Source organism: Silurus aristotelis (genome assembly GCF_946808225.1).
Source record: "Silurus aristotelis genome assembly, chromosome: 11".
NCBI lineage: Eukaryota > Metazoa > Chordata > Actinopteri > Siluriformes > Siluridae > Silurus > Silurus aristotelis.
In genome coordinates this window covers 9,297,249-9,320,455 of record NC_139584.1, presented here as the reverse complement: position 1 = coordinate 9,320,455, position 23,207 = coordinate 9,297,249, and the positions used below count along the sequence as shown (strand labels likewise).

General features: G+C 36.3%; 2 protein-coding genes across 6 annotated transcripts; one reads left to right on the top strand and one right to left on the bottom strand.

Annotated features, from left to right (window-relative positions):
• Positions 1 to 669: 669 nt before the first annotated feature.
• LOC310733916 (transmembrane protein 198-like) lies at positions 670 to 19,181 on the top strand. 3 transcript variants are annotated; one of them, XM_083555434.1, is made up of 5 exons: positions 670 to 1,037; positions 7,681 to 7,970; positions 10,080 to 10,658; positions 14,988 to 15,121; positions 16,606 to 19,181. In XM_083555434.1, exons 2-5 carry the CDS (start codon positions 7,817 to 7,819, stop codon positions 16,756 to 16,758), a joined length of 1,020 nt encoding a protein of 339 aa, XP_083411560.1. In that variant the 5' UTR covers positions 670 to 1,037; positions 7,681 to 7,816; the 3' UTR covers positions 16,759 to 19,181. The 3 variants fall into 3 exon arrangements, with proteins under 3 accessions (XP_083411560.1, XP_083411562.1, XP_083411561.1); XM_083555436.1 differs by lacking the exon at positions 670 to 1,037 and adding an exon at positions 6,074 to 6,173 and having other exon boundaries at positions 7,449 to 7,970; XM_083555435.1 differs by lacking the exon at positions 670 to 1,037 and adding an exon at positions 6,092 to 6,173.
• LOC310733895 (matrix metalloproteinase-19-like) lies at positions 16,258 to 22,865 on the bottom strand. Of its 3 annotated transcripts, none has more exons than XM_083555401.1 (10): positions 22,734 to 22,865; positions 22,499 to 22,681; positions 22,258 to 22,424; positions 21,757 to 21,887; positions 21,306 to 21,518; positions 20,838 to 21,083; positions 20,625 to 20,708; positions 19,668 to 19,832; positions 19,238 to 19,362; positions 16,258 to 18,752 (listed from the first exon to the last, which is right to left on the bottom strand). In XM_083555401.1, exons 4-10 carry the CDS (start codon positions 21,824 to 21,826, stop codon positions 18,513 to 18,515), a joined length of 1,143 nt encoding a protein of 380 aa, XP_083411527.1. In that variant the 5' UTR covers positions 21,827 to 21,887; positions 22,258 to 22,424; positions 22,499 to 22,681; positions 22,734 to 22,865; the 3' UTR covers positions 16,258 to 18,512. The 3 variants fall into 3 exon arrangements, with proteins under 3 accessions (XP_083411527.1, XP_083411525.1, XP_083411526.1); XM_083555399.1 differs by having other exon boundaries at positions 22,258 to 22,349; XM_083555400.1 differs by lacking the exon at positions 22,734 to 22,865 and having other exon boundaries at positions 22,258 to 22,349; positions 22,499 to 22,709.
• Positions 22,866 to 23,207: the final 342 nt, after the last annotated feature.

Here is a 23,207-nt window from a genome sequence, read left to right as displayed (position 1 = left end):
TGAATTGAAATTTATTTATTTTTTAGAAACCATGGACACCATGCCCTCCGGACTGAAGAGGAAAGGGACTTTCTGACTAGTTATCAGTGCTCAGTCCAAAAAGTCGCATCTCTGCTTATAATGAAGTGCATTAGTGCCTGTTGAATTGGCAGCTTGCACATTTGCCATTAGACATTAGAAAACGTATTTTTCAGGGATGGCCGTGCATATTTTAGCTGCATATTGCATCTATTACAATAGCATGACTTCATAGTAGAAGAGTCAATGTGCTGAACTGGAATGCCTGCAGAATAGACCTTTAACCACCTGTCTGTCTGCCTGCCTGCCTGTCTGTCTGTCTGTCTGTCTGTCTGTCTGTCTGCCTGTCTAACTCTCTGGCTCAGAATATCTAAGATAAATAGGGCCGTTGCTGCCATAGGATGCACAATTTATATGGAAATTAGAATCCTTTTTGAAAATAAATGCCGGTCTTGGTTGCCAAGTTTGGCTTTATCAATCTCAATTGTAAAAAAAAAAATAAATAAATAAAACAAAATAAATTATTGACTAGAAAGTACAACAACGTGTACATTTGGAATTGTCAATAACACCTAAAATTAAGAGAAAATTAGAACTGTTTTAACTCAATCAAAAACAATACATTAAAAGTGTGCCTACGAGAGTTCTGAAAAATCTGGCAACGCAGCTGTTGGCTTCAGACATGGGGTTGCCAAATCGCGCTAAATACAAACAAGAAGTACATGGCATGAGCAATAGGCTGAAACAGCTTGGAAATCATTTTGTCGAACTTGGATTGTGTGTGTGTGTGTGTGTGTGTGTGTGTGTGTGGCAGATGGCCACGCGCTGATGTCAGATCTTGTCAGATGGTCAAGAGACGCAGGTTTAAATGTGAAAGCTGTTGTCTGGCCCCTCTGTCCGTTACAGCCGTTTGTTCCTTCGATCATCAAGATCTCTTCTTGATCCTCTACAATTTCTTGGGGAATAAAAGTTTATAACTAGTTTCATAAACGTTACTTGTCTGTGGACTGCGTTTCAGGGTAAGTGCTCTTTTTAAAATAAAGAAAGTCATTAGGCAATTACAAGTGATGCACTGAAGAGCTCCAATTTTCCATCAAATGACCCACAAGTGCAGTAAAGTTGTTGTAGGTCTGGAATCTAAAAAAGCACAAACAAATAGAAGGTTTGAAGTAAAGTACTAAAATATTTGGAAGTAAAATAGTTATTATCATAAAAGTTATTTATTTTTTACATTTATTATTACATTTATTATGATTAATATTATCAGTTAATATCTATTATTATTATTATTATTATTATTATTATTATTATTATACTATTAGTAGTAGTTAACACTTTCTAGTTGTAATTCAGTCTCAGTGACATTTATTCAGTTACATTTATTTGCTCTTTTGCACAATATTTTGTTTACATTTTTGCTACTGTTCACTTCGTCTCGTTACAACAGGTTTACTAGCGGAGCTATTTTGTGTTTTGTGTATTTGTCTTGCACTGTCTTGTGTTGTCTTTGCACTGTTTGCACCAGGTTGCACACATGCACTTTATGTGGCGAGGACACTTACTAGTCTTTGGCCCTGTGTTTTTCTGTTTTTGTGATTTGTTGTTTTATGTTGTTTTATGTAGCATCAGTGTTCTGGAGGAACGTTGTTTTATTTCACTGTGCACTGCGTCAGCTATATATGGTTGAAATGACAATAAAAAGCTTCTTGACTTTTTGACATTTCCATGGCATAATATTTTCAATCATCAGTAAATCCTGTTGTAACCCTCAAGGTTTTCGAAATGCATTCTAATCACTGAACGGCACCTAAACACCTTGACAATATGACCATTATTGATATTGTGATCAGTTATGTATATTAAATAAGCTGCCATATTTCTAAAATTTCATTGCGCTTTTTAATAGTGGAGTGGTAGCTCCAGTGGTTAAGGTGCTGGATTACTGATCGGAAGGTCGGGGGTTCAAGCCCCGGTTTCGCCAAGCTGCCACTCTTGGGCCCTTGAGCAAGGCCCTTAACCCTCTGTGCTCCAGGGGCGCTGTATCATGTCTGACCCCAGCTTCCAAGCAAAACTGGGATATGCAAAGAACAAATTTCACTGTGCTGTAATGTATATGTTACAAATAAAGGCTATTCTATTATTTCTTCCTTTACAGCAGCTGATTTGATGGCAACACACTGCACTTGAAATATATAGTGTTAAAGTTCTCTTTTTATGCTTAATGATTCTTTTCGTAAATGTTTTTAATAGAAAAAAACAATGAATTTTTGTAGACATACTGTAAATCATAACATTTGCACTTCCAGCTTATATATCATGGTACATATTGTGTTTGTAGAAATGACAATCGCAATATATCTACTCATAACGTACCTTAACAGTGTCTAGAATTTAAGTTATTAACACTTCCAACACAATATTAAGGTTGTATTTAACCTCAATAAACCTTAATGAATTTAAGGGTATAATTTAATCGTTTTAGGTTTCATACATTACTATTAAGTTCAAGTATTTCATTTAAATCACTTGAATAGTTCCTAGTTTGATTAAAACTTCTGCTTGATTTCAATGGAATTTTCAAAACGACAGGCTTCTATTAAACCTGTGATTAACATTTATTAAACTTTAATTTTAAGGACTACAAGTCTACAGATGGATTGAAGGATTTCAACCTCTGTAAATGTTTCTGGCAATATTACATTTGCATTCCACTAAAATACCTGAAGAAAAACAAAAGACATTTACAAGACACAGTTGGTAGAGTTTGCCTTCTTTGACTTGTTCTCTTATAGTGTGGTTAACACACTGTAGTTCAGATGGAAATGGAAATTGCTGCACCTTTATGCACCCATGACAAACAGCACTTTTGCTTATTAAAGTGCCTTATGCACTGTTGGAGTGTTTCTGTGTTAAACACAGTGGTCTAACAGCAACGTGTGCAAAAGGGTCTGTGTAGCCTTCTTCAGTTTTTATGGTGGCTTTAAGTCCATTCACTGAGCCTATGCGGAGACGACAGGAAACCCTATTAGTGTGGAGCTGTAGTGTAGTTGATTCTTGTGGTCGTCAAGTTACAAAGTTAACTGTTAAGCGAAACGTTCACTTTTACAAGCTGTTTGAAAGCGTTGCAAAAAGGCCTTCCTGAGAAGATCTCACAAAACCCAGTGCTTGATCTTCACTAAGTGTAGTTAGCACTTAAATTGTCAGCATGTGGTGTTGTCAAATGAGTAAAAAAAAATGTTGGTCATGAACACTTTTGTTTCTGTTTGAGGATAAGGAAAAAGCACTGTATAATATGGAGGTGGATTAGTGATGCTTTTGTTTTATGTCCAGTGGTTCTTGGGCTCTTGATGCCACTATAAATTCTGCTAAGGACATTTTAACTCTAAATTTAAAGATTATTTAAAATGAGAATCGTCTTCACTGCATTTGAACCCTACTAAAAACATGGGTTCTAAACTGAAGAAGGACCTCCAAATAAATAAACCTAACAGTGGCAAGCCGTGCATTTGGTACCTGGGCCTTCAGTGGGGATTTACCCGACTTAATCCACCTTTTAATACCACCATATCATGGCGCAATTATAGAAACCATCATTACAATACAAAAACACGATATAACAACGCGTGGCATTACAGAGAGAGAGGCATTTCACATATTGAAGGTGAATACCATTTTACTAAAACAAGAAACCCAAACCTCTACACTGCAACTGTCCCACGTACATAATCTGGAGCAGTTCAGAATCAATATTTGTCTAATAACATGACAAAAACATAATAAAATTTAAATAAAATACAACCTACTCACCAGAGATGCAAAATAATGGGCAGATGCCCTGGGCAGATTAGTTTGACATGGCAGCACATAGAGGCTGAAATCTGATTGGACAAAAAATCGAACATCCACATACACGTACTAGAAGCAGATCAGCCAAGAGAAACACTATGAAATTTAGAGAATAAACTGTTGGGAATAAATTAATACAATTTCAATCTAACAAATATTAGAATTTCGGTTGTAAATGTGGGTCAGTGGTTCTGATAGTGTTTAGACCAGCAGAGAAGGCTTTGCTGGCCCTGACTGCCCACCACTGAAACCTAATAACATAACAGGTCATTTTTTTTGCTATATGGCCTAGTTTCCTGGTGGTCTAGTGGTTAGGAGTCGGTGCGCTCACGGCCACGGCCCGGGTTCAATCCCCGGTCAGGGAACCACCCCCAGCCATTAGGGTTGCACAAGCCAGTGCACTTCTACTGCCGGTCCCAAGCCTGGATAAATGGGGAGGGTTGCGTTAGGAAGGGCATCCAGCGTAAAACATGTGCCAAATCGAACATGTAGATCTCGAATACTTATGATCCACTGTGGCAGCCCCTAATGGGAGAAGCCGAAAGGAAGTTTTAGTTTTAGCCTGCGCTCTGTCTGTTTTAACAACTACCTCTAACATGATAATCCACTATGTCACAAAACCAAAGACATCTCAAATTGGTTTCATGAACATGTCAGAGACCAGTGTTCTTCACTGGCATTCCCAGTCACTGTATCTGTACTATTAAAGTGCGCCTGAAAAACAGGCAGTAATTTTATGATACAATCATGCAAACGTACCAGAATCTTATAAAAATGTTTCCAAAATGTTGTGTATTTCATGCCATAAGGAACGGAGGTTGTTTTGAGAGCAAAGTGAGGCTCTTCCTTGTATTAGTATAGTGTTCCTAAAAGAGCTACTATATAACAGACCAGTATTAATGTGTTGATCATAAATCATCCCAATTGAGGAGTTTGTTTGTTTCTCCAAAATATTTATAATTTCTGCACAATACCGAATGATCAATATCCTAAAGAAATGATAAAGGAGAGTTATTAAGTTCACTCATCATTAAAAGTAGTTGGGATGGCAAAAGCAGAAGGAACTGATAAAAAAGACTGTAGAACTGTTGTTTCCTGCTGAGATAGTTGTGTCTACATGTGGTTCTACGTGTGTTTTTAGAGGCTCGGGTAGAAGCGAGACATCAGCATGCACGCACACACTCTGCTGGCCTCTTCTGCTTTTGTGCAGTTTCATCCCCAAACAGAGCATTTCTAAAAGATGTAACCATGGCAGGGAATGCCTTGACAACCATAGGAAGAATGTGCAAAATGTGCCTTGTGGGATTATATAATGATTTATGTGCTTAGAGAAATTACAAATAAAAGCCTGTTACCTTTTAAACATTTCACATGATGCATGATTTTAAATATGTTTTTTATCTGGACTGAACACTACTTCTATTCTGTCAAAAATTTTTGTTAAAGCTGGAAAGAAAATGCAAATCTGAAGTTGAGTGCAGATGTTATTCTATTATTTCTTCTATGTTCTTCTATTTAAATGTTTTTTCTGCAATATAGAATTCCTTAATATTTTTGCAATTTAGTCTTAACCAGTAGTCTTATATTAGCAAGCTCAAAGGTTTCAACTGTTTTTGAAGTTATTTTATCTGAATGTGATCCATTAAGGTATACCTTTCATTTTGTCATATTTCATTTATTAAAAGGTCTAATTGTGAGGTGTCATAGGAGTTTTATTACTATCCAATGACAGAAGAAAATATTGATTTTATTGAGGTTTAGAGGGAATTTTCAATTATAACATTTATGAAAGAGACGCAGAGATAAGAGAGTGGAAATGTACCTACCTTTAGTTATTTGGCTAAAGTCATGTGGCTGTCTTTATTTATATCATATATCATTATAGATTTATATCATAGAAATAACATGATGATAGTTTTCTTGTTTCTTGTTAACTTTTTGATTGTTTTCTTGTTTCTTGTTAACATTTTAAAACATTTCTTGATAAACACATCTGGAACATTTTATAATGAGCATCTGTAAAAACCATTATAAGATGTGTTTTGGATTCAGAACAGTTTCTAAATATAAATGACTAAATTTAGCACTCAGGCCTAGTAGATGGAAGTCATGGGCATGATGAATTCTTACAATGTTATTTTAATCAAGCTATTTTCCTCTCGCTGCCAAAATAGAATTTCCCGCTTATAGTATTAGTATTTGTAAAAGCATTAAGGAGAGGTGGGGCGTCTGACTCAAGCTTTCTTGGATATACAGTGTGTCAGATCCTTAGAACAGAATGGAGAGTGCAATCCTGGAGTGGTGAGAAAGTAAGGAATATTTATTTTGCACATAATGCTTATATTATGTCATTTGCAATTATAATTGGTTAAACAGGTATGTGTTAATTAGCTTTGTATAATGTAAGATGTATAGGTTTCTCTTCTCTTTCTTTTTTTAACTGCATCATTTGTTATCTCTAGTTTCATGTTTACTATTTAAGCTACATCCAGGCAAAGACAAGACAAAATTCCATTTCGGATAAATTTGTAATATTATAAATGATCATTTATAGGAGTTAAGCAAGTATTTTGAAATTTGATGTTCAATATAGTGGCCTTTGGAATTACTGGCCCTCTTAATAAAGATAAGGATAATGATAATATAAAATGACCTTAAATATAAATGAATTCAATATGTTCAATATTCAGCTTTGTTCTGATTATCGTTAGAATCACTTTTATAAAATAATAGTTTTTTTAGATTAATACATTGTATTCTAAAGTATTAACAAAACATGACAAATTGACATTCTTTAAAAAGCATAGATAGTTGTTGAACTTTACAAATTAAGAGATCATCAAAACAGACATAAAAAGCATTTAAAAAAATGAGTTTGAAAAGAAAAATCTATTATTTAAATACTATTCAGTGTACCTGTGTGTTTGTACAAAATAACTTTAAATAATAATTTTATGACGTTTGACTGAAATTTTAGTGAGCATTGTAAAAGATATTGTTTCATACTCTGTTTTCAGTTTATTAACTAATTACAGATTTATAAAAAAAAAAAAAAAAAAAACAATTCTATGAATGTTTTCATTTTTTTATAAGGATTATAACACAATATTTATCTTGATACGCAAGTATTCTTATCTGTACTTATCCCTCATCCTGTTCTAACAGCCAGTTAAAGACCAATCTATCCTGATGATGCAAAACTTTATTGATTTTAGAAAGTACACACTATAAATGAAGCTGTTTCTCATTTGTTTGAAATAAAGCAGATAGCCATATGTGCAGAACAATGAGACACTGAAGCAGAGCTCACTTCCTAAACCTGCATCCTGTGTTAGGGTAAAGAAAGTTAGTTGAAGGCAGTACAGACAGAAAGATATGGTAATAGAAGGTGGGGCAGGAATCCTGCTTCCCTCAGACTTGCCATAAAGGAAACATAGGAGAGGGGAGAAAGGTTACAGGTATTTCCAGAGCTCATAAATATTGCAGTCAATTTCATTTGTTTAGAGTTCAAGTGGAACACAACAAAGATTTAAATGAATTCTAACAAAGTTTCATGAATGATTGGAATTTCTTTCTCTTTCCAGGCTTTTTACCCTTTTGGTATATAAGGCTCTGAACATGGAAATATACAGGAAATCCATTCATGAGAAGCTTAACATGGTCTGAAAAGCCATTTTGAAACAGGAAATGTTTATGCACATAATCACTGTTCTCTGGGTTTTTGGCTCGTGGTTGAAATATATGCCTCAGTCATCCCTAATAAAACACTTCCTGGCAGTGTATCTGAATGTCGACACTCTCCTTTGCTTTTTTCAGGTACTTTGGATCTCCAGATGTGCATGTGGATTAGGGTTGTGGGGCTAAAAAATGCAATCTTTGTAGAAATGTATAAGAATGTATACATTTGCTGTGAGAGGCTAGTTTTTGACAGACAGTGAACTCTTGAGCCAGAATGGCAGACCTCTCTATATTGATGACAGAGGGGGTGATGCCTACACCGGAGACAACACACAGCTGTGTTCTGGAGGTCAGAAAGAAGAATGAGGTCATTCCTTCAGTAGCCTGCACTGTATGCTTTATGCTGGGGATTATCTACTGCTTTTGTGGTAAGTATGTTCTCAGATAATAATCTGAGCTCCAATTACTAACTCTGTGGAGTTTCACATGTTCTTCCCTCATTGGTTTCTAACAGGTATATTATTATTTAAATTCGAAAGCAAACTCTGGCAGTTGTTGTTTTTTAATAACAATGGCAACCTAATTAAAATTTACTGTAGCTGAAAATCCCATTCAGAATATTTTATGAGTTTTGCTTTCATCTAATGTTTTATTTTAACCTTGATTTTTTTTCACCTAACTCTCCATATGAAAAGATTAATCTAAGAAAATGTACCCAGTTATTTTTTATTCTTGTGTAGAAAATAAATGATTTGAAAGAATCTATTAAAATTATGCATTGAAAACTTTAACTCTACCCAGACATTTGGTTTTATATAATTTTTCTGTTTAGAATTCCCTCTTTATTGATGAGCTTTCATATCATTTGTATGTGCATGGGGACTGGAAAAATGTACAATGCTGCTAATTTGCACAAGTCGGATGTATACAGATGTATATCGAATTGGCCATTTAAATCCAAATGTTTTGTTAATATTTACAACGAAATGTTACAAATATTCTCAATTGGGTTGTGCATTCAAATATTTTTCGTTAACCATTCAAATTAACCTGCATGTCTTTATGACTCCAGGGTTGCCAGATGTTTAGAAATACACTATATTTCCATAAGTATTGGGTCACCTTGTCATAAGTATCTTATGTGATTTTTGAGCATTGGACTCCACATTTAGTCCCAATTTGCTCTTATAATTCCCACTACTCTTCTGGGAAGATGTTCCACTAGATTTTGGAGTGTGCTTATGGATATTTGTGTTCATCATCCATAAGGGTATTAGAAAAGGAGGTACTGATTAAGGTGAGGATTCCTGGAGTACATTCAGTGTTTCAGTTCATCCCAAAGGTGTTCAGAATGGATGAGATCAGAGCTCTATAGCAGGCCACTCAAGATCTTTCTCTCCAAAGCATGTAAACTAGATCTTCAATGAGCTCAATTTGTGCACAGGGGCATTGCCATGCTGGAACAGGTTTGGGTTTCCAAGTTCAAGTGAATGCAAAAGTTTATTAAAGCACATCTAATGACGTCCTATACAATTGTGTGCCTCCAGCTGTATGGTAACAGGTTGGAAAAGAACAACATATAGCAGGAAAGGTCAGGTGTCCCAATACTTTTGGAAATACAGTGTATATGGGATGTTTTTAAATAGCTTTTTCCATGGCTTATAAATTTGACTGTAATTGAAAATTTGACTGTAAACTGTAATTTTGTATTAAAAAAGAGCACAACTTGCAGCATCATCACAAGTTGTTACAGCATCAGTTAGAAGTTAAAGTGTAATTTTTCACATAAAACACCTTGCTGTTTTAACAGTTGTTTCATTTAAAAGTTATAATGAGCGCAGGCAGATGTAAGGTTGCTTTGCAATTAGTCACAGCATCTGCTGAGGGTTTTATAAATCCAGGGAAATATAGTGTGCGACAGTTACAATAAAAAAAATTACAGACTCTTATTATTACTGTAATACATACTGTTATTACAGACTCAGCGTGGATGTCTTGAGGTGGTGCTTCCACCAACAAAGTACTGATCATAAAAACCACGCAAATACTTTACACAGTTGGAAGCCATGCTCGGCTTCCTTACTGTGTGCCGTGTTGACTACCGCCCATTGTGGACCCTGACTTTTTTATAGATCACGCTTCCTGTTATTTTGGCCCTCTTCTGGTTTTTAAACTGTATCTGAAGAAGGGGAAATTTGAGGACGTCATTTTACACTCTCACGAAATATTTTTCCCAATCACAGACAGAACAATGTCTGGTTTATTTTCATGGGCTAAATTAGTTTCTTTGTGCAAAAAAATACAAAAAATGTGCCCAAAAATATAAGCAACATGATCGGAATTATAAAGATCAAAATTCTTTGCTGGTACAAGTCTATATGGTGACCATTAGTAAGAGAAAAAAATGCCTATTGATGTACTCGTACGAGAACGTCATTATATAGTGGTGTTTAGTGGTATTTGGTTGATCACTGCACGAGTTAGTGCTGCGCTAATGGTTATTTACCTTCTATGACATGTCTCATCCATGTTTCCAGGTTACCGCTGTTTTAAATTAGTGATGTTCCTGTCTGGGCTTGCATTTGGGACTGGCATAGGCTACCTGCTATGTCTCCGCGAACAGTTACTGGACTCACCACTGGATGCTGAGACACGGGCAGGCATCTCTCTAGGCATTGGCTTACTGGGAGGATTGGTGAGCATACTGGTGCGCTGTGTGGGCCTGTTCCTCACTGGTCTCCACTTGGGCCTGCTGCTCTCCATCACCGCTCTGCTGGCAGCAGAACCTTATTACCCCATCCTCAGTCCTGTGTGGGTGCCTGCAGGAACAGTACTTGGAACCAGCGTGTTCTTCGCTGTGCTGACACTCTGCTGGCAGAGAAGCATGACTATGGCAGCTACAGCGACACTTGGTGCTGCCATCATCATGACATGTATGGATTACTGCATGGAGACACCGATGCTGGTGTGGAGGGTGTATGTGGGGCTTGAGAGTAACCAGGAGAAAATGCAGTGCTGGTACAGCTGGTTGATGTTGGGCATCTGGGTTGGGATAGCGGTTCTGGGAAACTTAGTGCAGCGTAAATTTACTGGCAAAGGAATGTCACACACGGAAGGTAAGCTGACGACGGCGGTCATATGTTTAGGAATTTAGCCGTAAATTGTTGTTTGAGCTGCTTGTTGAAAGAGGACTTTATAGCGCACTCTAAGTGAAGCAAACTGCAACGGAAATTTAGCAAACTACAATTTTATATATATATATATATATATATATATATATATATATATATATATATACAGTGAAGAAAATAAGTATTTGAACACCCTGCTATTTTGCAAGTTCTCCCACTTAGAAATCATGGAGGGGTCTGAAATTGTCATCGTAGGTGCATGTCCACTGTGAGAGACATAATCTAAAAAAAAAAATCCAGAAATCACAATGTATGATTTTTAAACTATTTATTTGTATGATACAGCTGCAAATAAGTATTTGAACACCTGAGAAAGTCAATGTTAATATTTGGTACAGTAGTCTTTGTTTGCAATTACAGAGGTCAAACGTTTCCTGTAGTTTTTCACCAGGTTTGCACACACTGCAGGAGGGATTTTGGCCCACTCCTCCACACAGATCTTCTCTAGATCAGTCAGGTTTCTGGCTTGTCGCTGAGAAACACGGAGTTTGAGCTCCCTCCAAAGATTCTCTATTGGGTTTAGGTCCGGAGACTGGCTAGGCCATGCCAGAACCTTGATATGCTTCTTACAGAGCCACTCCTTGGTTATCCTGGCTGTGTGCTTCGGGTCATTGTCATGTTGGAAGACCCAGCCTCGACCCATCTTCAATGCTCTAACTGAGGGAAGGAGGTTGTTCCCCAAAATCTCGCAATACATGGCCCCGGTCATCCTCTCCTTAATACAGTGCAGTCGGCCTGTCCCATGTGCAGAAAAACACCCCCAAAGCATGATGCTACCACCCCCATGCTTCACAGTAGGGATGGTGTTCTTGGGATGGTACTCATCATTCTTCTTCCTCCAAACACGTTTAGTGAAATTATGACCCAAAAGTTCTATTTTGGTCTCATCTGACCACATGACTTTCTCCCATGACTCCTCTGGATCATCCAAATGGTCATTGGCAAACTTAAGACGTGCCTGGACATGTGCTGGTTTAAGCAGGGGAACCTTCCGTGCCATGCATGATTTCAAACCATGACGTCTTAGTGTATTACCAACAGTAACCTTGGAAACGGTGGTCCCAGCTCTTTTCAGGTCATTGACTAGCTCCTCCTGTGTAGTTCTGGGCTGATTTCTCACCTTCCTTAGGATCATTGAGACCCCACGAGGTGAGATCTTGCATGGAGCCCCAGTCCGAGGGAGATTGACAGTCATGTTTAGCTTCTTCAATTTTCAAATGATTGCTCGAACAGTGGACTTTTTTTCACCAAGCTGCTTGCCAATTTCCCCGTAGCCCTTTCCAGCCTTGTGGAGGTGTCCAATTTTGTCTCTAGTGTCTTTGGACAGCTCTTTTGTCTTGGCCATGTTAGTAGTTGGATTCTTATTGATTGTATGTGGTGGACATGTGTCTTTATGCAGCTAACAACCTCAAACAGGTGCATCTAATTTAGGATAATAAATGTAGTGGAGGTGGACATTTTAAAGGCAGACTAACAGGTCTTTGAGGGTCAGAATTCTAGCTGATAGACAGGTGTTCAAATACTTATTTGCAGCTGTATCATACAAATAAATAGTTTAAAAATCATACATTGTGATTTCTGGATTTTTTTTTTTAGATTATGTCTCTCACAGTGGACATGCACCTACGATGACAATTTCAGACCCCGACATGATTTCTAAGTGGGAGAACTTGCAAAATAGCAGGGTGTTTAAATACTTATTTTCCTCACTGTATATATATATATATATATATATATATATATATATATATATATATATATATATATATATATATATATATATATATATATAATAAAATATTAAGAACTCTGAATTTTGTAAGTATTCATAAGAAGACATTCACACATTCATTAACAACAAAGTGACCATTCATTTGCAATAAGAGCTGTACATTGTTAGCCTTTGCTAAAAAAAAAGTTGAGCAAAGTTTACCTTTATGCAAATTTCAAGTGACTTGATGCCTGGCTTGGAAATTAAGACAGTAAAGTGCAAGTGGTCTGTGAAACACTCTCCCTCCTTTCTGGCAAAAAACCCCTGATTTTCTGACAGAAGTGGAAAGTGATATGCGCTACCAACGGATAAAAGTCACTATGGCAAATAAATAAAAATGTAAAAAAAATTGTGATCTACAGACAAACAGTAGTAAAAGCTATAAGGTATAGTAAATAAAGCTATAAGGGACTGAGCAGCTCTGTTTCACCTTGACTGCAGCCGTATTTCCAGTCTGGTAAAATGTAAACAGAAACCAGCAATATCCACTGCATAACAACATTGTGCATTTTTAAAAGATACAGGTCTATGATAAATTAATCTCAAATAAATGTTTTAAAAAAATTTAGATGGACCATAATTATATGTTTTGGAGACAGGAGAGAGAGGTTGGATTAAGATTGGACATCTGCGGAGGAGGGACATGGAGTATATCGGTAGGAGAATGCTGAAGAAGGAGCCGTCAGGAAGGAGGAAAAGAGGAAGGCCAATAAGGTTTATAGATGTAGTGAGGAATGACATGCGGGTGGTTGATTTAAAAAAGGCAGATGTAGAGGACAGGGGGGTATGAAGATGGATAATCTGCGGTGGTGACCCTGAAAGATTTAATTAGATTAGATTAGATTAGATAAAATTAGATTAGATTCAACTTTATTGTCATCCAAACAGAAGTGCATAAGTGGCCAAGTTACAATAAATAATAGTGTGATGAATAGGGCATGAAGAATTTGATTATAAACGTATTATTGTAAACCATTAAATTGCCAAATCTGATGGTGTCATTAAATTTTTTAACAGCTCAGCTCAGACAGTAGTTTTGCTGAATTGCAAATCACAGTTCTATATTTATGTCTGCTTTTTTTATACTTTCTAATTATAAACTTAAATAAAAAGAATGAGAGAGGCAGGTGAACAGAGTTCAAGGGATATATTATATACACGTGTTCATATGTACTGTGTAAAGGACACGATTAAATTAACTCTACATTTAAAAAAATCTTCTATGAAAATGAGTAGACAGCCTTAAATGAAATGAAAATTGTATAACATTTGTGAGAATTCCTTTGCTTTATTTTAAATAATCAAATATTTGTATGAGTGTGTGTCGGGTAAAGGTGCATCAGTAAAGGGCGACTTCAGTACAATTATTAGAAAACATTTCAGTACAAGGTTCAGTATACAGCTGTGTTATCTGTGTTGCTTATTATCCTGAAGTGTAACCTGCAGGGTGAAAAAACATACTAAAATGACAAAACACTCAGGTGAATTTGTGAGATTTCACTGTAAGTGTATGTGGATCATCAGGACTCATTCTTCAGGTGGATGTACAGTGATTTGTTTTTGCATAGCTGCTTGTATTGCATGTTTGCTGTCATAGATGTTAATTCTGTTATGTAGACTATGTCATGATTATTTGACAATTTTCTAGTTCCTCAAATTTTAGTCATTCTTAATCATTGCATGCTGTTACTAGTTTGACCTTTCCAATGGATAATACTTCATGTTTTTGTGGTGGGTGGGGGAACCACCGCAAAAACATGAAGTATTATCCATTGGAAAGGTCAAACTAGTAACAGCATGCAATGATTAAGAATGAAAACAATTGGAAATTGATATTTCACATATCAAATACACAAAAAGTGTGTAAAACTGTGTGAGAATTTGTCAGAAGGAGCAATGTGAAAAAGAGAGCCAGCATTATCCAGATTGTTTTTAAAGAATAATGATGTGATATTTTATGCCTCCCCTTCAGTTACAAGTAGTTGTTATGTACAGCTCTTTTAACAAGAAATTAGTGTACACAGTTTTATGTGTGAAGCACCACTCATCCCCTCGTATTGTGCTCGGCTTGACAAGCCGCCTGAAGTAGACACGTGTGTGTTCCTGAGCTGTCTGAGCATTAGATAAATTGTAAACTTTGTTCTAGTATGTATGCTTTCCTCTATTTAAGGATGATTGGCGGTTCTGAATTTAAAACGTATCAAAAAATGTGTTTGTGTGAGGTTGATTTAAAGGTGATTTAGATTGCACGAGGAAATGCACAAATTTCTAGGTGTAAACATTTAGTATCAGGTTCGGAATTTTTTGTCAGCTCTCTGCTAAGCTTTAGCGAGTGACCGACTAACTAACTGATTGAGTGAGTAATGTAGGAGAGCCAAAAAAGACATATAGAACAGATCCATGAGGTCAGGTTTACTCTAGTAATTGTTCTTAACCAGCATTAATGCACACTTTAACCCTTTTTGTTTCTCCCACTGTAGCAGTAATAGCGAGTGGCAAACAAAAGCAACTCCAACTGATGAAGATCAGACAGGTGGATGCACACCGGCGTCCAGATGGAAAAAATCGCCGCAGGCCTCCACTCCTCAAACGATACGCCGGAGACGTGCTCGCCCCGGTAATCAGCATCCCATTGTTTTACATGTTTACACAAAATGATGGGTATACTTTTAGGACACAGGTTAAACTGTAAGGGTTTTGCCTGAAATAGTAGGCTGTTGTAATGTTTTGAGGGGTGAGGCTAAACAGAACCCTGGGGAGACCTCAGAAAGTGTGGCTTAGCAAGTACACTACTAATCTGTAATGTCATTAAGTGAAATAAAATAAACAATACTGTATTACAACAGAAAGTCAGGTTGCAGGTTTATAAAATCTAATATGAATTTGCAGTTTTTTACATTGTCATTTTAACATTAATTAGTCACTACTGCTTTTTACAGCAAAATTGGCCGTAAGTCAAAGGTGCATTATGCAAAGCTGTATTATGTTTTTTTTTAAATCGCTCTCTATTATAATTTAATACTATTTCAAAATAAATATTGTTGGAAACATTACACTGTGTAAATTATTTTTGAGTTCACTGAAACGTGATAAAACGCAGTTTACTGAAAACAGAAACAATCCCTTCTATTCAAACTATTTAAACTATAAGCAGTACAGCCACAATAATGTTATATGTAATAATGATGTAATATTAGTGACCTCTTATAAGAGACATCATGCTGTCTCTCTCTCGCTTTTTTTTTTTTCTTCAAAGTTTTTCCAAAGTGGGCTGCAGCTGAACTGACAAACTCAGGATATTATGTAGGGGATAGTCAGTTTAATACTTAGTTTACACTTATTCAAGTTAAAGTATATCAGACTAAATGTCAGATCACATAGGGAGGTGCTGGAAAAGGTTCTGCATCTTAAAACCAAAAGTTTTTTCCTTATTTCCTATAGCTTGGGGTGCCAAATCAAACGTTATGACGAGCCAGCTTTGCCAAACTTAGGTTGGGCATCTCTGTTGTAAACAGATTTGCTTAAGCTCATTCATTCTCAGCACATTTGAATAGGCATTTTATCGGATAATATTCAACTACTGCCCTCTGTTGGTCAATTATTTCAATACATTGCTACTGACTACTGTATACAGTGTACTGTGTATATATATATAATAGGTTTGCCAGTAATATTTGTCTTACTGTTTGTTTTGTCTTGCCTGTTAAACATAAAATCTTTTTCCTTGGTGTAAATAAAAACAGAAACCTTAAAAACTGTAATAAATGTATATATATTTAATAGTCTCAAATATATAATAAGTGTAGAGATTGTTCAAAACAAACCAATCAGAAAGTATAAAAAATTATAAAAAGAAAAAAAACGATAGCATACAGATGTAAATTGATCAAAGGTTGATTAAAATGTCAAAAAAAAAACCCCAAAAAACAATGTGGTGAAATACATTGTAAAATTATAGCACAAGAAGGTAAGACTACTAATTGTTTATAGCAAATATAACTTCAGAGGCATTGCGTAAGAAAAAAAACTATTAATAGTATTGTGAAGAAATGAAAACTGTGTAAAACAATTATCTTGTCCTTTTCTGTGTTGTCGGTACAGAGCTACCTGGCAAACCTACGCGAGAGGCAGATGAGCACGGGTTCATCTGTGAGCAGTCTGAGCACCGTCTACCACACCATGATCGACTTTGACTTTGAGACAGGATCCATGGTGCCGCTCACCACCTCCTCACCTGCAGTAATCAGGGTGTGAATGAACTCAGAAGCGCATACACATGCACACTCTTGAGATGATGATTCAATAGAGTTCAGTGCCAGATGAAATAAACAGACTGGATGCTCCAAAGAGAGTGTGTTGACTACATGGACTGAGTTACCAACTAATAGTCATCGGAGTCTACTGAACACTAGATCTTCTAAAGACTTCAGATAAAGCACGATGATTAAAACAACAAATAGTCAAAAACGCGAATTCTTATTAGCAATAAGTAATAGTTGGCACTAATTTGCATAAAAGTCAAATAAGTAACAAAACAATTCCACACATTTTAGCCTTCTCTCATGGTTATTTTTGTTCTATTATTCAACTGTGTTTTTTAATGAATTGAATTGGATCTAGTTCCCAAAATTAATAGTAAATAATTGGTGATTAAAATCACAGTGAGCCTGACTGGGATAAAGCATGAACTATACAGTAGATTAATGATTAAATGAAGTAAGCATGTAGTTTGAGGGAAGTGGCTATGAGTTCAAATCCCAGCACCACCAAGCTACAGCTGCTAAGCTCTTTAAAGTAAGGCCCTAAGGCCCTTACCCGCTTAGTTTTATAATAGAGATCATTGTAATTCGGTCCTGATAAGAGTGTTTGCCAGATGCCATAAATGTACATGTAGTGTAGGGCTACACAAGCAACACACTGTTATCAATTATGCTCCACTGTTAATCTACATGGCCTTTTGTCCAAAAAGCTTAATATTCTGCCAGTCCTGATGCATGCCACCGAGGACGGTTTCACACCTATGAGTCCAAATCAAGGCAGAATTTATACTTTCGGTTAATTTGCTCTCGGGTTTTAAATGCACACTGTTCATCGAATCATTGAAGGACATGTAGGACTGAAACTGGAAAATAAAGTATGGATTAAACACTGTATAATGGTGAAAGCACCCTAACCCTAATTAAGATCTAAGGATCTTAATATGCATTCACTATTACAACAGCACAAGTTATATCTCTGACCTCGGCTGTGAATAAGGTGCTTTATGATCACATATATTTGCACTTGCGCTCTCTCTCTCTCATACACACACTCTCGCTAACTTGGGAACATTTAACATTTACACAACTGCCCTAAGAATTGTATTGACATACAGTGTGTACTACATTAGAACAATTTGTTCGACACACAAATAAAACAGTGCTATTCATATGTTGACCACCCTGCCCCATCCTTCAATTATTTTTAGTTTTCAGGTTGTAATGGATTTCCTCTTAGAACTAGGTTCCTAAAGGTTTGTTTTGTGAAAGAGAGTAGACTGCTGAAATAGCTAGAATAGTCACATGCACATATTATGCGTCCATTATACTGTGCATCATTAACTAAAATTTTATAGCACTTGTGAGATTCACAGTCACTGGTGGCCTTTTGTGTATATTAAAAACAACTGAGCTTGATTATGTCTATCACTGGTAAGCATTTTTGCTCTGCAAGTACAAACAATTGATAAAGGTGGAATTTAAAACAGGATGTGCTGTAATTATAATTTTTAAATAGAATGAGACCTACACTCATTCCAACACAGAAATCCTGTGTCTAAGATTTGTGCTTGCATTAGTAAAGGAAGGCTCTGGATAAATTGACATAGTAAGTAAATTCAGCACAGAAATTCTTAGTATATTTTCCTATTATAATATAATATTGTATATGTATTTTATTTTCTAAATCTCAGACTCAAAGGGCTTAATGCTAAGTGTAGGTTAAATCATAACTGTTTTGTTGTGTGTGAGTTAGTGGTAGCACTGCATCCAGCGCTCTCTCATGCTCAGTGGGTAAGCCTTCTCGATGAATCCTCTGGGGTTCACACGCCAGTACTGGTCTCCTTTAATAACGTAAACGTAACCATTATTCCAGGTAAATGCTGCATCTGGATTGGATGGCAGCCCTTGGATGAGATTGGAGATGGGTTTAGGAAATTGTTGTAGTTCATCAAGGGAGCCCAGTTCATCCCACTGCCAGTAGTCCGAACCCTAAGAAATGAAAAAGCACCTGCAATTATCTAGTAAATTAACCGATTTTGTTTTATTTAAACAACTGGGCCCGATAGTCGTTATTAAATATTTAGTATATGAAACTTTAGGCAGTTTAATAAAACATCCCACTTTCAATGCAGAATGAATCCATTATTCAACATTTTTTTTTTATTAATCCTTTGTACAGTTTAAAAAAATCTATTTGCCAACAGAAAAAAAATGTATTTGCTGCATTCACCTTTGTTATTCAATCCATATTTCCATTTTTTTTTTCTAATAATTAAAATCTTTATAAATTGAATTTAATCTAATAATATTAAGATATACAATACATATACTTTTTTTTTATGTTCCACAAGTACTAAATGTGCTATTAAAGCTAAACAGATTGCTTGGGGCAGTTAATAAAATGCTAAACTGTATAAATGACTCAAAAATGTTCATTATGTTCTTAGCTTAAGCGCATGTTCTGACTGCTTTACCTTGATAAAAATGAGTTTTTTACTGCTATGGGAGTAATAGGCTGCCTCGATGTTTGGAGGGATAGCAAGCAGTTTGGGATAACCATGGTCCAACTTAAAGCTGGAATACCTCCACACTTTATCACCTGAAAGAAGGAAGGGGGATTTAGTTTAAACAATGACAACTCAAACAAACAGTCAAAGGAAATATTATAGCCTTCATTTTCTTAATTTAATTGCTAATTTTCTTTGTAAATTACTAAATTTGCAACAAAAACAAAATGGGTAAAAATAAATTACTCTGTAACGAAAGTGACTACTAAGTGTCTGAATTTGCTTTGCTGGCCAATCATATTCATTTCTATTTTTAAAAAAAACAGCCTTTTAGGAATGTAATCAAACAAGTCCAAACAGTCAAATGTAAAACAATAAGTAAAAAGTGAGGCTTTACCTTTAAGGAAATAGGACTTGTTGGTTCTTTGTGAATGCACAGCAGCATTCAAATAACCAGGCAGTTCTTTCCACAGGATGCTAATACGTATTGGTGTGTTATAGCCCTCATCTGATATTGTCCATACATACTCTTTGCTGAATGCAAACGTCTTGTGGAACGGCCCTAAACAGAACTTACTTTTAGAATGTATATACAAAATCCCTGCATCCGATTAGCCAAAAGGTGTTGCCATTTTACATTAAAGCACTGGTCAGGAAGTGCTTTTTTTATATTAATGCACCTGCTTTAAATAAAAAAAAATGTTGTTTTTATAATCTTGGGAATATTTGAAGGGACTTGTATTGTTAATACACAACATAAAACATGAAAAGATTTTTAACCTTAGGAAGGTCTTCAGTAGAGGGCTTTGCATGTTCAGGGTTCTGCTGTGTTATGCTGTGGTGTTTTTGGCATATTTTCATGGGTGAGAACAAAGAGGCTGGTGAAGGTTTATATAAGTTGTTAGCAATTACAGGAACTAACTTGTTTTAAGGATGTTGCATAAGATCAGATAACTATAAACATAATGGTGTCATAAGTAAAGAAATTAAAATTGGACCAAAACACTTTTAAAATGCAAAATAACCCACTTCAGGATGATTACATAACTCCTCTTCACTCTGGGTCACATAACAAAACCCTAGCATTGAATATTTTCCTATGTGTTTTATTTCTTGCCAGTCAGAATTATGTGCTTTTATAATGTGGCTCAAGGACCCCAAGAATGTGTCTTCAGTTTACCATCATTAGCAACCTTTTAGTCATTCACTGGTTAGCATCACGGCATTACTCAGAGAGAGAGAGAGAGAGAAAGAGAGAGAGACGTCCCTGCACTACGAAATCATAAAGGAGCCATAAAGGAATTTCGCAAAAGTTAGTACACACTAAATTTGAATAAGTAATAAATGTGTTTACCCAACATTATAGCATCCAATGAGGCATTGCAAGGATCAGGGGGAAGTGAGGTCAAGGTAATTTCAGGCTGTTCCACTCGTTTCCCTAAAAAGAAAAGACAAAGAAGAAGTCTTCTTCAGATTCCTAGTCCTGCATGTACAGCAAATGTTAGAGCAGAATCTGTGATTTCAGCATTATGCAGCATGTAGGATTAAGCCCCAACCCTGTTCTCACCATACAGTGCCTGGATCCCGTGAATATCATCAGGGTGGAGCTTAAAGTCGTCATGGTATCCAGTATACACAGGGCCCATGACAGCACTGGAATACTGTGAGTGGTCTAAACCCAGAGCGTGACCTATCTCATGAGTTGCTACAATTCGCAGATTTGCTCCATAGCTTCGACCCTCAGTCCATAGTTCCTCTGCATCAAAGTGCACTATGCCAGATTCTGGACTTTCAGCATGAGCCAAAGCATCTCCTGCAGAAAGAAGACAGGATTTCTACTTGGCAGTTTATTAATTATCATTCCTATCATCTACGCACATTTCCATAGAACATACTGTATATTGTATTGTATTGCATTATCTATAAACATTTAAATAATGCACTTCATGACTCTAACTGTAAGTCATTTTAATTATGTGTATTAAAAAAGGATTATAGTCAAGACCAAGAGTGCTTCAGGAGAAAATACTCTCACCTGGTCCATCAAAGGGCACAGGACAGATATTGTCCCTCTTGTGGAAGGACATTCTGATGTCAGCATTTCCTTCAGTGACCTCATAGAATTGGAGAGGTGCAACATCACTCCAGTACCTGAACGCTGCTTTTATGGCCGCCCGTGTTCGAGCCATTCCCAGACCAGGGGCGTAGTTATAAACACGGTAAGTCAGCTTCTTCTTACGCCAATAACCTGTCACGATACATAGCAGCAATCAAATTCTGTACTGTTTTTTTATATGGTGAATTTAGCTTGACAGCTTTTAACAGTAAGCCAAAGATAAAAAAAAAAAAAAAAAGAGATTTATACAACAAATAAAACAAATTAATTCCAGATTTGTTCCGGAACATGAACTGTCGTATAAGTTGTCAAATCATTTGGGCATTCATCTCTATCAAGTTCAGAGCTCTGAAATTATATGGTGACTCACCTAGTATTCGATATTTAAGAGTTTTTTTGTTAAAATGGTCCTGAACTCCACAGCGTGGCTTTTTCATCATGGCTAGCGTGGCGTTGTCCAAGCTCCCTGTGACTGGTAGGTCTGTCACATTCTGGAATATTCTAATGAAAAGTACAAACAAGAAGAGAGAGACACACAAAAGGATTCTCTGATTAGTCTAATTGTTGGAATTTGAGAGATTTCTCTCATATGATGAGACTCTTCATTACAATGAAACTTTGAAATATTAAAGCAGACATCACAATGAACACTTTCTGCACAAGACAAAATGTTGCTTTGGGACACTTTTCAATCCTTTTTGGAAAATTAGGTCCAAATTTGTATACCTTCACCTTGAAAAGTAGAGTGATAGAATGGTGTTATAGGATATATTGACTTTAAACCCACAATAGTCTACAAACTGCTAATACTAATTGATGTGTGCATTTTAAGCTTGTTAGAAAACATGAGAAGGAGTAAAAAGTGTGTTACCTTAGTGCCTCAGTTATTAACTCCAACTGTGGTTCTTGCTCTTGAGAAGGAAGAAGTGATGTAGACAAATAGCCATACCGCTTTAAATAGTTCTGAGAAGTGGATATAACATTTTGTAAGATGTCCTTACAGAGAACAGTTATGCTCTAAATCATCCTCTATTATTTCTGAAACAAAATGAATGAGATGAATGATTCTGTTGACACATGAAATTCAAAAGAACAGCAAATGCTGGTCTTACTGTAGCAAGCTCCAATTCTGCTTGATGGGACACAGTAAAGAATGGCATCCAAATCAGCAACAGAAATGTTATGGCAGGTCCCATATTCAGTGCTTGAAACATCCACATTTCGAAAGAAAACCTTCACGGTTGTTACTCTTCAGGGTCACAAGATTTTCCCTGATATCCTACTGTGCAAATGAGCTGGAAAGGAAAGAGCAGTTTAATAAAACACTTGCAAACTGAATTCTGTTACCATAAGCTGTTGAGATCCAGTCCTTGGTTGTGCATGGAGATTTCTCACAGGGCCTAAATCCTGGAGCGGTCTACTAAATCTCTGCTGCTCTCCAGGGAGTATGTTTGCATTTATACCCTTTAACAAGGAAGGCGTTTGGTTTTACCCACTGTGTTTTCCATCACTCAGGAATGTGATGTGGGCAGTCAAAAACCGACTTATTAAATTCCCAAAGAGGGGGGCAACACCATGACAAAGTCTCCCAAAGGCACCAGTGACATTCAAATCTGACAACTGTTATCTACATACAAGTTCACTTGTCTAATTGCTCTAAACTTCATAAACTTAATACACTTGTGGGAAATTGGATTAAAATGTTTCAGAGGCCAGAAAGATTCTTGAAAATTGTGGTGCTTCAGTTGTATTGACCTCCTTAAAACTTATTTTGTTTAACAGTGCCTTCATTAGAGTGCTATAGTTTTTGTAAAAACCTGT